This window comes from Cyprinus carpio, chromosome A8, assembly GCF_018340385.1.
Source record: "Cyprinus carpio isolate SPL01 chromosome A8, ASM1834038v1, whole genome shotgun sequence".
NCBI lineage: Eukaryota > Metazoa > Chordata > Actinopteri > Cypriniformes > Cyprinidae > Cyprinus > Cyprinus carpio.
The window spans coordinates 15,891,935-15,908,812 of record NC_056579.1 but is presented as its reverse complement, the minus strand read 5'-3'; the positions used below and the strand labels follow the sequence as shown (position 1 = coordinate 15,908,812).

General features: G+C 34.6%; 1 protein-coding gene across 2 annotated transcripts in view; it reads left to right on the top strand.

Annotated features, from left to right (window-relative positions):
* LOC109052592 (ras-specific guanine nucleotide-releasing factor RalGPS1-like) overlaps positions 1 to 16,878 on the top strand; it is an 85,667-nt gene that overhangs the window by 9,242 nt on the left and 59,547 nt on the right. For both annotated transcript variants that reach the window (XM_042762490.1, XM_042762489.1), the window contains exons 2-8: positions 600 to 688; positions 2,046 to 2,151; positions 3,944 to 4,048; positions 5,197 to 5,247; positions 9,809 to 9,892; positions 11,003 to 11,092; positions 12,780 to 12,872. In XM_042762490.1, coding sequence (XP_042618424.1) covers positions 2,095 to 2,151; positions 3,944 to 4,048; positions 5,197 to 5,247; positions 9,809 to 9,892; positions 11,003 to 11,092; positions 12,780 to 12,872 — 480 coding nt within the window. In that variant the 5' untranslated portion in view covers positions 600 to 688; positions 2,046 to 2,094. The remainder of the gene's footprint in view (positions 1 to 599; positions 689 to 2,045; positions 2,152 to 3,943; positions 4,049 to 5,196; positions 5,248 to 9,808; positions 9,893 to 11,002; positions 11,093 to 12,779; positions 12,873 to 16,878) is intronic.

Genomic DNA, 16,878 nt, shown 5'->3' with positions numbered 1-16,878 from the left:
GATGCATTGGAAGATGACAGCTTTAACATTTGAACTTTCTGTTCATTAAAGAATGTCTGTTTCAGTCATGGCTGCTGAATATTCAACTTTGACATCACAGGAATGAATTACATTTAAAAAGCAGTTATTTTAAAATGTCTGTAATATTGTAAGATATAGTGAACAAATGCAGCCTGGTGAGCATTAAAGTCTTTAATGAACATGAAAGTTTCTCTTTTTCGTTCAAAAATTTTACCAACCCCAAACTTTTGAACAGTAGTTTAGCTAGTATAACAGCTAGACATAAATCAGGCATTCATAAGCAAGACATATGTAGATATATAGACAAATGCAGTCCTGCACGTGGACAGCAAACATGAGTGCTATCAGTGTGGACTGAATTCTTCACACTTGGTTACACTAGTTCTCAGGTAAACAGTGAGTTTATCCATGCCTCTGGCTGGGATATTTAACTTTCAAACACTATAGTTCAACATTTTATCCATGTTAGTGATTGTGTAATAATCATGAAGCATAAAACATCTCAATTAATCATAAAGTCAGAGTTTATTGAGCTCATAATGATCATAATGGTTTTTTTATCTCTATTTCTCTTTCAGTATTACTTGAGAACCGTGGCTTGGGATGGCCTTCACCAACGCTACTGTGCGTATATTAGCCATGTGAAAGATCTGGAAAAACAGAATGGGTATGCAAATTTATACATATTGTATTAAAGTATTATTGATACTGGTTAGTTGTTGTAAAAATAAATGTCTTCTAATGGGTCAATATAATGAAAATACCATTTTGAAATTTGATATACAATATCAAATTATTAAACCCCTTAATTGAAACTGCTTTGTGTAACATGGTAACTTTTTCCTTTCCTGTCTGCCTGTCATACACTTTCTCTTGATATCGCATTGCTAAACCTGCTCTTTCATAACTTGAGCTGAATATGCTGAGGTCATCTCTTCTAGTTTGTTATTGCTTTACATAATTGTTTTCTGGTAATGAGCACATAGGGTGTCAGTGTTATTTTATTATCGTTGAGATACTATTATAGTTTTTATTATTATTATTTTGAATGTTTTTATTTTTATATTTATCATTTTCATTTGAAAGTTTTAGTAATTTTGTGTTTTGTCATGTTAGTTTAGTTTTTTTTTTTTTTTAAATGTCTATGGAGGTTTTATTATTATTATTATTAGGCTATTATTATTTTTCAGTTTTAGTTTTATTTCATTTTTAGTTTTATTTATTGTAGCACATCAAGTAAAACATGAAATGGTGCTGTGGCAACTAGCTAAAAATGCAATAAGTTTAATTTTGGTTATATTTCAGTTAATATTTATTATTTATATATAACTACAAATAATAAGCTGCATCTGCAAGTCTCCTATTGATTTGAACAGGCGATGATGTTAGCTTCTCCTGTTAATTTCAGTATACTGCTGGCCCTGTGCTTTTTGGTAATAATAAAACATTCCAGTGCTTTATCCTGTATGGTATTTTTTTTTAAATATTGTTCAGTGTACCCAATATTTAAAATTGTTGGGTGACCATTTACTATCAAACTGAAAAGTCTGGATCCTGAAGCACAATCAGCTGAGATCCACTGTTTTTGAAAGCAGTAATCTGTAGACATTTCTTCTGTTACTCGTGCACTTCAATTCTGCACTCTATTTGGCCATACAGACTGAAATATGTCATTGAACAGCACACAGGAGAGCAGCTCTGCAGGGTCTTTTCATAATATTGCTCTGATAAGTATGTGGCAGAATGTAGGGCAAATGCAGGAGTCATGTTGAGGGGAGAGACGCTGCATTTATAGTGAAGACCTCCCTCTACTGGCAATGTTATGCATTGCTCCTCAGAATGAGTTGATCCCAAATACAGTAGCACAGTGTGTTGAACAATAATGGCTATAATAAAAGTTCAGTATTTTATTTTAAATCATAATTTCTATTTAATAGGCTTAATAAAACAAAATCTAGGTGCCATATACACCTATACCCAGTTTAGCATAAAAAAGTTGTAATGTGTGTGCTTGTGTGTTCCAGGGATGGCTGAGAGGTTGTGTGTGGTGGGTCTTCTCTTCTGACTGAGAGCATGTACAGGAGGAATGGACTCCCTGCCAGCGTCAGCATCACCTCCCGCCACACACAGGTACTAAAACACATCTATTTGTTTACTAAAGAGTTCAACTATGACAACAATTGTCTTGAAATGTTTGGCTGTTTATAACAGTGCCTGTCTTGATTTATATTTGATCATTATACCCATCGGCCAATTTTCTACATAGCTGTGCCATAGATTTATCTCTTTTATTTTATTTAATGTCATTTTTAATTTTACTTTTATTTTATTTAGTGTTCTTGCCAGGATCAATGGCAAGTATCAGACTGGTAAACAAGGATAATCAGTAAACTGCTAAAGCATCAGCACTGAACATTAAACTGTGCATAAGGGATTATAAATTGGAGATTTATTGCAGCTGATTATTGTAGCCTCAGTGGTGCATGTGATTGCTCAGACACTGATTGGGGTCGCTGTTGAGTCTGAGCTGAATGTTGTGTACAGTATCCAAGTTAGATCACATGATATTGGCTTGCTGAGGGAATCATATCAGAGAAACAGCAGCTTGTTGGCCCGTTCTCATCATCATCTGTTCTGTTGGCAAATATATAAAACAACAACAAATGTTTATGTTTATAAAGCATTAGAACATATACAGAGGAGCAATACATATAAGATTAATGGTAACATAGAAAAAGGCCAAGGAAATAGGGATATTGGTGATCATGAATATTTATTAAAAAAGGGCAGGGCTTAAAGATTCAGCAGAGAAACCATTAATGTCCCAAAAGTGAAATGTACTAGTAGTTTATATCATTACAGACCAAGAAAAATGATCTTAGATTGAGAAAGAAGAATGTTTCACAGCCTGCCTATGAGACCATCCACTCTTATGAATACAGACACGATGTACTAAAGCTTGATAATTAATATACACTACCATTTAAAGGTTTGGGATTGGTAAGATTTTTTGAAAGAAGCATTTATTTGATCAAAAATACAGTAAAAACTGTTATATTTTGAAGTATTACAATTTAAAATAACTTTTCCATTTTAATATTTTTAAATGTAGTCCATATGTGTTGGAAAAGTTGAATTACTCCAGTCTTCAGTGTCACATGATCCTTCAGAAATCATTCTAATATGTTGATTGGATGTTCAAGAAACATTTCTTATTATTATCATTGTTGCTGAATAAAAAGAACAGCATTTATTTGAAATAGAAATCTTTAGTAACATAATAAAAGTCTTTACTGTCACTATTGATCAGTATAATCTATCCTTTCTGAATAAAATAATTAATTTATTATGATCTCATTTTACTGACTTCAAACTTTTGAATGATAGTGCACACAGTGAATAGTAATAATCTGAAATGAGGGCATGAACGAATCTTCCAGCGGTTAAGGGTGCAAACAGAGCAGATAAGACACTGAGAAGATAAGACTGAGATTTTACATCAGTACAGATATTACACTGGATGGAATGGGGGAACTTCAAAGGGGATCTGTCAGGATAATTTGCCGAGGAGAAACCGTTCTTTTCATAGTGACTGTTTCTTTCTTTCTCTGGCCTTTGTTATGTGGTCTATATTTTGTCTGGCTTTAATTACAATATGGGCTGGATTGGCGCATTGCCTGTTAATAAAGTGATGTGGTTGCATTCTGATCCACTTTTACCATGTGTGCTGAATAATCAAATGGAATGAAGTAATTCAAATGGACAAAGGTAATTAAACTGATTAAATGTCCACAGGAAGAATGCAGCTGGCCATGGCTCTTTGTCCATATGGATTTAATAGTTGTATGAAATATCTTTCCTGATATAATGTCCAGCTCTTCTTTCTCTTTCCTGCCTAATTGTCTTCCTCCTGTGTCTGCAGGACAGCAGTAGTTCAGAGTCCCTGGATGGACGGAGTTTGGACTCTGCCAAGAGCTTTGACGCGGTGGTGTTTGACATGCTCAAAGTGACACCTGAGGAGTTTGCTGTAAGTTTCTAAATGCATGACACTGCATTCATCTTGGGAAATATGTTGATGAAGGTGCAAATTGCTGCAGTTATGGAAATGGCTGCTAGTGGCACAAAAAACTAAAATTTTACTTCCATTGACAGATACAAAAAATACAATAAAAAGAGTGCATGCTTTTCAGTTAATAGAATCCTAAACTTCAGTCTCACAGAAACCTCATTTCTCTTCTGAAGTTGAATTTTGGATTTAAAATCAAGTTTAAAATCCAGATAAGAGATATGAGTTGCATTACTTTTATTTGCCTTTATTATTAGTTGATGATAGGGCATTAAAATTTGAACTTTCTTAAAGCCTCATCTGTATTAGAAAAAATAAAACACAAAAACATGTTTGTTTGTTTTTTTTAACTAATTTTTATACTCATTTTACCACGCAGTAAGGTTTTGGCATGGAAACTGCATTGATTTGAAGCTAGGGCAACATATTTCAGTTTTTTGAAAAACATATGCATCATTGTTAAATAAAATGTTCTCAGACTTTGGCAGCACTTACTATCAGAGCATTTCTCATACTGATTGATGTCAATTTCGTCCCTGACTTTAAGTGCACAATGGCCTAAAGTAGTTCTGAAATTTTGTCTTTCCATCTCATAAATGTAATATGTGAGCTTAAGGGAAGCATTTAATTACCTATTCATTAGATATTGCTCTTTTTATAATTATAGAAACCCACTACACTCTATTAAATGTGCTTTCTCAATTTTTTCCACTGTAAAAATGTTTCACCCCCCCAAGAAATCAATAGTAATTTTGTAAAGTATGTTTGAAAATGTACAAACAAAAATATGCATGCAAAACAAAAATGAGTGCCTTATTTAAATATGTTAATGTAATAGTGTAAATGTAAATGTAGTTCACTCTTAAATTGTAAGTATTTGCTTTTTCCCATACAATGAAAGTAAATAGTGACCACAGATGACAACGGTCTCCATCTGCTTTCATTGTAAGGAAAAGACCAGCTTGAATATTCTGCTAAACATTGTCTTCAATGCTAGAAAGAAAGTCATACAGGTTTAGAATGATCTGAGGTATTAAATGATGACAAAATGATCTTTTTCAAGCTTGAAACACTCAGTTTAATACTAAGCTGTAGCTTTTATTTTGCAGAGTCAGATCACTTTGATGGATGCTCCTGTATTCAAAGCGATACAGCCTGAGGTGAGACACTAAATACACATCCTCTGTGTTTATCAAGCCACACAAATGATCTCATGTGCTCTGCTCTGTGTTGCTACAGATACCTGTGACGTGGCACTATAGCAGTGCTTTAATGACACGCATACTGTACACACACAGACCACGGTACCCACAGCATCTAGCTCCACATTCTTCCATTGCTTTACCCAGAGCTTATCCTCTGCTCTGAGTTACAGAGGCTTCGGTACTTTCCTTAATTAACATTTTATGTGAAGACGGCAATGGAAAGACTCTCATAACAGATATGATAGATTTGGACCAGGACCAGTGAGAAGTGCTTGGTTTTTCCCCAGATAACGAAAACCGGTCTGCCAAGGCATTTTACAGTTTATTGCAGGTTTTCAGTGTGATCAATTTTCATTGACATTTACATATGGGCCTTTAACATGTTAGCTGTTATCCAGATCTTACATAAGTGTTTAGTTTTCATAGGTTGTCTTGCTATGATCAGGTTCAGGGACCGAGAAGCAGAGAGAAAAATATATAATATGAACCAAATAATAAATATGGATATATATATATATATATATATATATATATAATATTGGAACCATCCAGTATGGAAACTGATTCCATCACATGGTCAAAGACAGTTTAATCAAATCAACGAAAAAAAAAAAAAGACCACATCTCACATTTGTCTCATATTTTAGGGTTAATATGAGTCTGGAGAGAAAGCCATATTATCATGAAGAAATATTAGCCAGGCTTCTTCCAGATCTCTCCAGACATTCTATCCAGTAACGGTGTAATGCTTGAGCAGAGAGTTGTTTGCCAGTCTGTTTGGCAATTAGTCTGAACCAAGCTCCTTTTCTTAATGCTTCACGAATGGAATCATTTGCTTCCATTAATTGGTGTGAATCTCTGGCCTTTTTCAAAGAGATGAGCAAATCGAACATGTGATTCAGGATTGTTTGATGTTTTTCCAGAGTATGAGTGAGCATAAGTGAGGTGAGTGCCATTGACCTACATCTTTGAAGTTCTCAGTTAATACTGTATGACATCACCTCTGTGAGCTGTGTGCACTAATGAGTCAGTGTGGATTTGAGTTCTCATTATTTTAGAATCGTTTCTCATTGACAGCCACAGGTATTCCAGAGTGGATTTTTTAAAAAGGCCATTGGCTTATTGTTATTTATTGTTTTTCCGCATGGCAGCATTAATAGCTAGCATTATGAGAATTTCATCCATTGCTGTTATGATTGATTCTGGTGAACCCAGCCAACGGTTTGGTGTGTTAACAATTTTGATTTCTGAGTTTTAGCACTTTCCATGAATAAAGGACAAAATGGGGCTGAAAGAAGGTACTTAAAGGGATACTCCAACCAAAAATGAAAATTTTGTCATTAATCACTTACCCCCATGTTGTTCCAAACCCGTAAAAGCTCAGTTCGTCTTCGGAACACAATTTAAGATATTTTGGATGAAAACCGGCAGGCCTGTGACTGTCCCATAGTTTGTCAAGTAAATAACAGTGTCAAGGTCCATAAAAGGAATGAAAGTTGACGTCAGAATACTCATCTGCCATCAGATGTGCAATCTGAGTTATTTGAAGCGACGGGAATTAATGAAAGTTGACGTCAGAATACTCAGTGTTCCCGTTGCTTCATTTAACCCAGATTGCACGTTTGATGGCAGATGAGTATTCTGACGACGACTTTCATTCCTTTTCTGGACCTTGACACTGCTATTTACTTGGCAGTCTATGGGACAGTCACAGGCCTCCCGGTTTTCATCCAAAATATCTTAAATTGTGTTCCGAAGAGGAACGGAGCTTTTACGGGTTTGGAACAACATGGGGGTAAGTGATTAATGACAAAAGTTTCATTTTGGGGTGGAGTATTCCTTTAATTAAAATCAGGTTTATTTTATATATTTAATTTAAAAGTTTATTGTCAGTAAGAACATTTTTTCAGCAGGGGTGCATTAAATTGATTGAAAGGGACAGTAAAAAATATTTAACAGTGTTACAAAGAAAATTTCATTTCAAATAAATGCTGTTCTTTTGAACTTTGTTATTAAAAGAATTTCTATCACTGTTTCTACACATATAGTAATCAGGACAATTGTTTTCAACACCAAATCAGCATGTTAGAATGATTTCTGAAGGATCATGTGACACTGAAGACTGCTGAAATTTCAGCTTTGGCATCACAGGTATAAATTAAGTTTAAAGTACATTAAACTGTACAAAATAGTACAAAATAGTTATTTTGAATTATAATACTATTTTACAATATTACTGTTTGAACTGTATTTTAAAATAGAGCCTTTTTGAGCATATTATTCTTGCACTAAAAATAAAAATGAACAAAACAATAGATAACAGGCTTACATGTACAGTAACATAGTTATTATTATCAATATTAGTAATATTTATTCCAAATTAAGCTGTCACTCAGTAGGGACTAGCTAATTTGTGGCACTGTGTGCTGGTTTGTAGTTATTGATCAACAAATAAAACTATTTGTTTGATAATATTTTTATAATAATGTTGGTAACTGAGTTTAAAGGTTGAGCTTGACTGGCTGGCCAAGCTTCTTGGATGACACAATGTTTAAAAATGTTCCTTTTTATATAATGAGGAAAAATTATGCATTAACAGGGTTGATTTAATACTGACCACAGTTATTGCGATTCTCCCTTTATCATCTAAAACATACCCATCTAAATGAAAGGATATGTCCTTCAAACTGTAAAAAAACAAAGCAGTTAAACCCCCTGTGTAGGTGTTTGACATTCTAAAACACTAGTCAAGTTCTGGATTGGGTGTAAGAAACAGTGTCAAAGTGTTTTATCTCTTTTTTAATTGATGTTTAGGGAAATTATCCGATTTGTGGAGTATGAGTTTATTTTATGTCAAGATGAATCTTCTCTTCTCATTCCTTTAGACATGTTTGCATCTCAGCAGCTTTCTGCACACATACAGTAATTTTTTCAGTTGATTGATAAAAAGTAACAAAACATCTACCCTGGTATACCTTCTCTGAAGAAGACTAGATTGTGATACACATTGAGTTAATTTGCTTACAGCAGTAAGTTCCCACTGGAAAAGAGCTAATTTTAAAAATGCTGAGTTTGACCGCCTCGTCCACTAATTTAGGACTCATTCATTACACTCAGTCTTTCCAACCCTGACATATTTGACACACGAAAGTGGGCTTGTTATTGTTGAGCTCTTTGCCTGTAAGTTTCATTGGCCTGTGGAAACACTAGTATAAGTACATTTTTGTGTTTGACCACATGTGCATACATTCATTCATCAATATTTCAGCTGCATGCTTCAGGGATTATTGCGGATTCTAAAAAGAGATGTTCATGAAATTGACACGGGCAACTGGATTAATAGATTTCAGATGCACGATGGTTCTAGAACAGCCGCTAAATTGTTAATGCTTATTGTGAGCAGCCAGTGTCTCTTTGGATATAGTGGTGTGTTCTACAGTTGTCTTTGGCTACAGACATTTTGCAGAAATTATATAGAGTCAGAATGAAAGTTTGTAGGTTTTAAAGTGGCCATGTCATGTGGAATATTCCAGGATATTCTGAAGAATAGAAAGTTTAAAAGAACAGTATTTATTTGATAGAGAAATATTTTGTAACAATGTAAAAGTCTTCACTGTCACTTTTGATCCATTTAAAATAAACGATAAATAGATAAAATCTTACAGACCATGAACTTTTGAATGGTAGTGTATAACCAAACAAGACCTCTTACACTATAGCTGTGCTTTGTCCCTGACTGTTCAGTCCACAAAATATGTGGCTTAAAGTGATGACTTAGCAAACAGACCTAAAATATTTAGGTAAGGTACTGTACCCAGACTGAGATGCTTATTCACATGGAAACTCCACTCCACTTAGTCCGTGTGGAAACTGAAATGCCTTTGAAAGTTTCCATCTGCTGTTGGTCTGCACGATACTATAAAAGTGTTAGTGTTCACTGCTCTGTGAACCTGAGGAGGCTTAGAACCATATAACGTCCCAATGCAAAACTGTTCTGTCGATGAGATGAAACCAGCAGATGTGTTGTTTTTCTGTGCATTTTTTTCTCCCAGTTTTACAAAAACTAAAATTCCTACAGTTAATTTAGAAATTACATCTAAATGAAGTCAATACAAGGCTGGTATATTTATAGTAGGTCAATAAGAGATACAATATAGTAAAATATGTAGTAATTTTTCACTAATGTTAAGTGGAAAAGGGTGTGGTGCTTCAAGTGTTGTGGGTATTTTACCTATTTATGCCTTCTTTTTAGCCAGACTTCATGTTTTTTAGACTTCATGAATGAATGAATTACTGGTTTAAGGCATGTGTAATGAAAGAGAAGTTGAATGAGATTTTATTAATATCAGAGTACACTGCCTTTCAAAAGATAATGGAAGTGATACTATTTATTAGCAAGAATGAATTAAATTCAAAATGACCAGTTGAACAGTAGATAAAATGCACACATTAGACTTAAATATTGCACTTAAAAAAAGCCCTGTGGCCAGGTTGAATTGACTGTTTGGTTGTTTAGGAGCTGGCGAGCTGTGGATGGAACAAGAAGGAGAAGCATAGCCTTTCACCCAACGTTGTGGCCTTCACACGGAGATTTAACCAGGTAAGCAATATTGCACTAGCTTTAGGCGCCAGTGTTTATTCCATGTTTGCTAAACTTTACAGTTACTAAAAATACAGTTTCATAACAGGTATAGATTTTTTTTTTTTTTTTTTTTTTGGTTAAATGCAGTGCACAAATTCCAAATATGGGTCACCATACTTGGCTGTATGTCACGTCACTTTCACTTTCACTTAAATCACCTTAAATTTACTCTTTTCACTGTATATTACAGTTTTTAGTGCAAACAGGTGCCTCAGATAGATAAATCCATCATGCTATTTTTTTAGGGGTCTGCTGCAGTGGCACTAAAGGGGCATTAAAGGCATTAGAAGGGTCAGTGAAGAACATACTAAATAGTGCTTGCACGCAGACCTAACTGTTGTTTTAAAACAGCAGATCTTAAACTCTCAGACAAAGCGCCACTTTTGATAAAACAAAACAACAACCAAGTACCACCCAGTCAAGAATATTACTTGAGCCAATTCCTCAGTTCTTACACTTTTACTGTAAATGCACAAAACTTTCCTTATCCCCATTTCTGGAAATACGCCTATAAATATCTGCTTACGAAGATCAGTATGCATTAGGAATGAATATGATTTTTATTTAAATGGCATCTCATTTTGGCAGAGCTTAAATGTCTTGGAATTTTAATGTAAGTGGCCATTTGAGGTCTGCAATTATGCTTCCCATTTCAATCTTTTAATGTCATCATCAACAACAAATGTCTTACATTTCCAGAGGGGAAAAAAGGAAAGAATCAGTTTTGCTGCTTGGGTTCATTTAACTGATGTTCTCGCTCTTTTTTAAGCCTGTGAGTAAGAGGAAACACTGTGTCTGAAAACCATTTTTTCCAACAGTTTTTCTCATAAAGCAACGATTTCCTGGATTTAAAAAAAAAAAAAAAATGAATCTGGCTTTGTTCATTTTAGGAGTGTACTAAAGTTTTGATAACTAGTGTTTGCTGCACATTTTGAGTAATTGTTGCTGAGAACTGTGCTGAGAAAAAAAAATTCTGAATCCTATTTTTTAATTAAACAATGCACCATTACCATGGTTATCTCTGCAGAATGAGCATTTAGATTTACTCACCATCTTTTCTTCTTGTAGGTCAGTTTCTGGGCAGTGAGGGAGATATTGACAGCTCAAACACTGAAAATCCGAGCAGAGATATTGGGCCATTTCATCAAAATTGCCAAGGTGAGACATTTTTTGGTTTTCTCTGTTCCTTCAGCCAGTGCAGCTTGGTTCCTTTATTTATTGTTAGTTATTTTTCTTTGTCTGTGTTGCCATGGCAGCAGAAATATAACTGACCCTATAACTTCTATCAAGTTTAGTCATTTATTAATATATGTATTCGCATCTGGATTGCATTTGGTATTCTAGTAATTGTCCTTGGCACAGGCATTACCATAACTAACGGTGTTTTATTAGAAGTTCTAGCAAAGCAGGTTTTCGTGGGCACTTTCAAGAATTTTCCTTTAACAATGTGCACTTTTAATGACATTATACAAGTCTTGATGGATTTAAGCTTCTGTTTTAAGTCCGTGAGAATGAGCAGAGACATTGCACAGGAGTGGTGAGTGTTTATGGCATAAATTGAGGATGAGAACATCGTAAAAATGGCTTCATCTGACCATGATCCATCTCAGACTTAGTTTAAACAGCCAGCGATGTATCAGTTTTTCCTCTGCCTCCATTTGTGATAAAACATTTAAATCACAAAAAAACTGAATTATCTTCAAATGATGGTAGTAAACAACACAGGGACAATAGAAAAAGCCCTTCTTGTATAAAAAATGCCCTCATTATTTAATTTAACACTATAAATATTAATATTCATTAAACACTATAAGCATATTTTCTCATTTCAATGTAACTGCTATTCTCATTATCTTCTCTTGAATCATTTCGCTCAATTGTGTTTAAGTTATATGGGCATATTTTTTCCTTTTAAAATGGAATTTAGTACAAATACATCATATTGAGGGTAAATTTTGTGAATGAACTGTAAAATTAACTTAAAGATTATTTTTAAAAAAAATTGTGGTTTTATATTTCCAGTCCATTTCAGCTGTTCAAAGTAAATTGCTAACTTCTGAATCTGTAAAGTGACAGTAACATGGAATCTATTTTGTTTTGTTTGGAAACTGTCATAAAAATTAGTCATTTTTAGTCTTTCTTCTGGACATCTTTATTGCACGTGATTTTTATTTTTTTAATTTAATTTAAACTTTAATTTTATACATTTTAAAAGTACATATTTCTTCTGAAGTGGTGCATCAAAACATTTTCCAAACAATCATGCAGATTAGAAACTTATCTTGTCGTTCGTGCCAACAGTCCCACACACACAGAGACTGCTGTGAATTCAATCAGCATACATGCTCTCCTGAAACTCAATGTTCCATGACACAGGAAAACCCGCTGAATGACTTCTTAAGGTTGAAAACTCACCCAAACCTAAAAAAAGCTGTATACCCTGCTACCAGTAGACATGCCCCAGTAAGCCTCAGTGGGCTACGCTAACGGTTATGATAATGGATAAAGCAGATCAGCCAATGACTAAAAAACTAAAGCATCGTTGCTTTTTCACCTACTTTTCATAAAGGTGGTTGACACATAGTAGTTCACAGAGGTCAGCCTAGTGGAAAAGAAAAGAACGACAACATCATAACGTGACCAGACTGGAAAACACATTGGAACAAACAACCGAAAGCAGAATATAACTGAATATAAAAGTCTGTGTACATTAACTGTGTTACAATATTAAATGGAAATTAGAAGGCTTTTAATTTAGTGGGTCAGGTCCAGGTTTTTATTAAGACTACATTTATGGATAATGTGGATAATGTTTATTAAGATTGTGTTTTCTCTGTCTTTATAGAAACTCCTGGAGCTGAATAACCTGCACTCTCTGGTGTCAGTGGTCTCTGCACTTCAGAGCGCACCCATCTTCAGATTGAGCAAGACCTGGGCGGTAAGTAAGACCTTGACGGGGACTTGGATATTTTATTTTATTTTATTTTATTTAATTTTATTTTATTTTTTTTTAATTATTTATTTATTTTTTTTATTAATTTCTTTTTATTTAGTAATTTGTTTTGTTTGTTTTTTATTATATTTTCCATATTTCAAATTATAATAACATAATATGTGTGTACTATAATATCTGTGTAAATAGCAGTACAGTAAGTCACAAAAATAATTGTTAAAGATAATTATAAATATGCTTTGCTTAGATATTTAGTTTTTAGTTATCACATCATACCTAATTATGACAATACATTTTTAATTTGTGATAAAGTATCAGAGTGACATAGCCTTTACAACAGAGGAATTGTCCATATTACTTTATTTAGGAAGAAATGAGGGGGAAAAAAACTCATTTAATATTCTGTTCACTTACAGGGGAATTATTGTGCATATCCACCAAATGCTAGCTGTTCTGCTGATTTAGAATTTAGCTGACAATGCAGTGTTTGTATATGTTTCTCCAGAGAGCCCTAGTACCCTTGGATTTCCATTGATCTTATTTGCAGAGATGTAGATGAGAAGGGCGTCTGAATGCATGAGGACAGTGAAAGAATGAGCCCTTCGGATCCCGTTCTGAACATTTAAGTGGCTTGGAAAATTTTGAAAGAGCTGTTTCTGAGACCTTGTTTAACATTGCCAAAGCTTTAAATCTATTTATAAGTATTTGCATCACCCCAGTTTGAGGTCTAAAACCTCTTGGCCTCTTTTCATGAGGAAAAAGTAGAAGGGCTAAACTCTAGATGCTGTACAGACAACACTTACAACCAGCCCTCAGTGAGCACAGCCGAATAGGCGGAGTACGTCAGGATACTTGTAGAAAATTATATGCATTTTATCGACATTTAATAAATTATAATTTAAATGTGAATTGTTTCATGATGGTAGTGAGTTTAGACTCACTAGGGGCCTTAATGATTTGGGATGCAAGAGTTGACATTGTATTTTATTGTATTTTTTTTATTTATAATTTAAATTATCGATTATTACAGATCAAGGAGACCGATAACCGATATTTTGAACCGATATGTGTCTAGTGTAAAAATGAAAATTAATGTCAAAATTAAGAATAAAAATATCGATTATTACAGATCAAGGAGACCGATAACCGATATTTTGAACCGATCTGAAATGATAAAAAGTTGGGAGCATCCATCAGCCATTCTGTTGCATACCATCAGCAGCATCCTATAAACAAAGTAAAACTTAAAGCAAATTTAAACAGCAACAAATGGACAAATAATGGAAAATAATGCTAATCTCTTATCTTCTCTCTCTCTCTAAATATATATTATATTATGACATATATATATATATATAATTGTATGTATGTATGTATGTATGTATGTGTATGTGTGTGTGTGTGTGTGTGTGTGTGTGTGTGTTATATTTAGCATATTTGCAACCCAGAATTGCATTTCACACAACCCATATGTGTAATAGTGTTTTATTTTTATTTTGATGTGTAAAACGTTTTTTGTTTGACTGTTTATCACGGCGATACAAACTAGTATACAGGTACAGCGTCATCCAGAAACGTGCAATGTGAGATTATTGACACTTTACGGTATTAGCATAGGGTTATTAGCAGGGTGCGATTTGTGAAATAAACAGAGGGGGGGGGGGGATGCTTTTGAAAAATTTTATGAAATGTTTTTAATACGACGGAAAATTGTATTTAGTGTGATCTCAGTTTAATAAAAAATTGTAAGCCTAGTTAGGCCTATTTATTGTAATGATTTAATGTCCACGGTTATTCAAACAACAACAATTACACCGAAGAAAGCGAGCAAAGAACACAACGGAGCTTTTTGAAAACTCCGAATTTTGCAAATGATTCACTTTTCGAAATCGGATCGCGTATGCGAATCATTTGATTCAGATCTGGACGTCAGAGGGTTTGCATATCCCCACCGGGGATAAAAGTTATCAGCAGAAGGGATGCATTAGACCAGAAGGGGGGCGGCAAATCGCACCTTATTAGTCAAATGAGAGAGCGCGGCCGCGGAGATAATTAAATCAGGAATAGGGAGCTCGCGTCGCGTCAGGGCGTCAGAGCTCGCGCTTGATGCCCTTTTCAGCTCTTCAAATTGCATAATAGTAATTCTGAACAGTTGTATGATAAATTATTTTGCAAACAAAAGCAATATTTCTCCAAATATGCTCATTTTTTTTTACTAAGAGCCCTAACGAACGGACGCTGTGCACGTTGAAGGCGCTGTTTCAGTGAAGGCTGTGAACAACACAGAGGTGAGTGAATTCATTCGTGTGTTTTATAATCTATTCACAATATAACGTTAAGTTGGCCGAATGGTGAGAGAAGTAGGTTTGTTTCACTATCTCAGCACTGATGTGATGATCCGTTAAAGCATATCACTGCAATGATTTCACAGTATTAACTGAACGGGGCTTGTCATCATAAATCGATTATATTTAGGTGTTTTTTGCAATCAGTGTAGTTTATTTATTGCAACTTAAGGAACGTTTATGCATTCTTCAACCTTCGAGAGATAACTTATTGATGTGTGATGCACTGAAGCAAGCAGCTCCTGACTGTGCTTAATGAGTACAGAACACACGTATTGATTGCCAGGCTCGTGACTCCCAACAAATCAGACGGACGATGGGCGGGGTTAGTGTAGGCCACAGAGCGGTGCGCTCTGATGAGGTTTTCAGTTCGCGCATTTCAAAATAAAATGGGTTTTTCGGCAAATCGGTTTTGAAAGTGGCCGATGCCGATAACAATAAAAATGCTTAATATCGGCGGCCGATAATCGGCCACGCCGATAATCGGTCGACCCCTAGATTTGGGATGCAAGAGTTGACATTCCACACTGAGCCACAGCACTTTTGCAAATTGAGAAAAGATGGAAAAAGAGGGAGCATGTTGTTTATATGGAATTGCGGTGGGACCGTTTGTCTAATACCACAAGCCCAACTCTCTTGACATACATTTAGCTTTGCCACAAGGAAATTTTGACAATGACATTATTAAATAGAGTGTTATGTATCATATCATACATTTACATTTAACAAAAAAGTTTATTAATATTATTAGTGTAATTCATTATATCAAAACATGCAATTAAGTCCTATAGTACAAACAATATGGCAATTTTCTAGATGATTATTTTTATTTTTGGGTTTATGCTAAAGCTTAAGCAGTAAAAACTAAACACAGAAACTGACTTGTGGCTTGTGCAGTGAGGCATTGTAAAATGGCAATCACCTATAAAAGGCTACAGACCTTAATTAGTGTTCTTTGCATCTCAAAATGCATCAAGTCTCATTAGAAAGACTGACATGGCACATTGGCGTGACACTGTGTGCCTGCATCAGTTCTGGGGATAACTTCTGATTCATCACAGCCTTGTTTTAAGAGGTTTCTTTTCCGTATGTTTCAGAACCCTGCAGCTTGAATTTGAGAAAATGTGCGCACTGAACTATGGTCCGGTTTTAATTATAAATTGGAGCTGTTGTCCTGTTCATAATGAAAAGGCACTTGCATGTATTTGCTGACAGTTTTTCCTGACTATAATGACTGTTTTCGGTCTTGCTGTGCAAATGGTTTATGTTTCATTGCTCATGGCACAGACTGGATCGAGTAATTCTTTATGTCATTTGTTCCAGCCAATTTCTGAACCACTTGACTTCAAGGCCTTGTTTCCACTAATTTGAAGATTAACTGCTGATTTCCCAATGGGCATGTGATGAATTAGGAGTAACACGGCGCTCACTGGTACACATTTTGGAACAGATTATATATGAAGATATAGATGTTATATGACTTTATCACTATATTCAGAAATTATTGGTCTGTACTGCTTTATAAAAGGATGCTGTCAGTCATGAAGTAAAAATTAAGCAGTATTACAATATGTGTATGATGGGCTCCGTGAGTCTGGGATCACTTTAAAAATAATAAAAAAAATAAAAAAAATAAATAAAAAAAA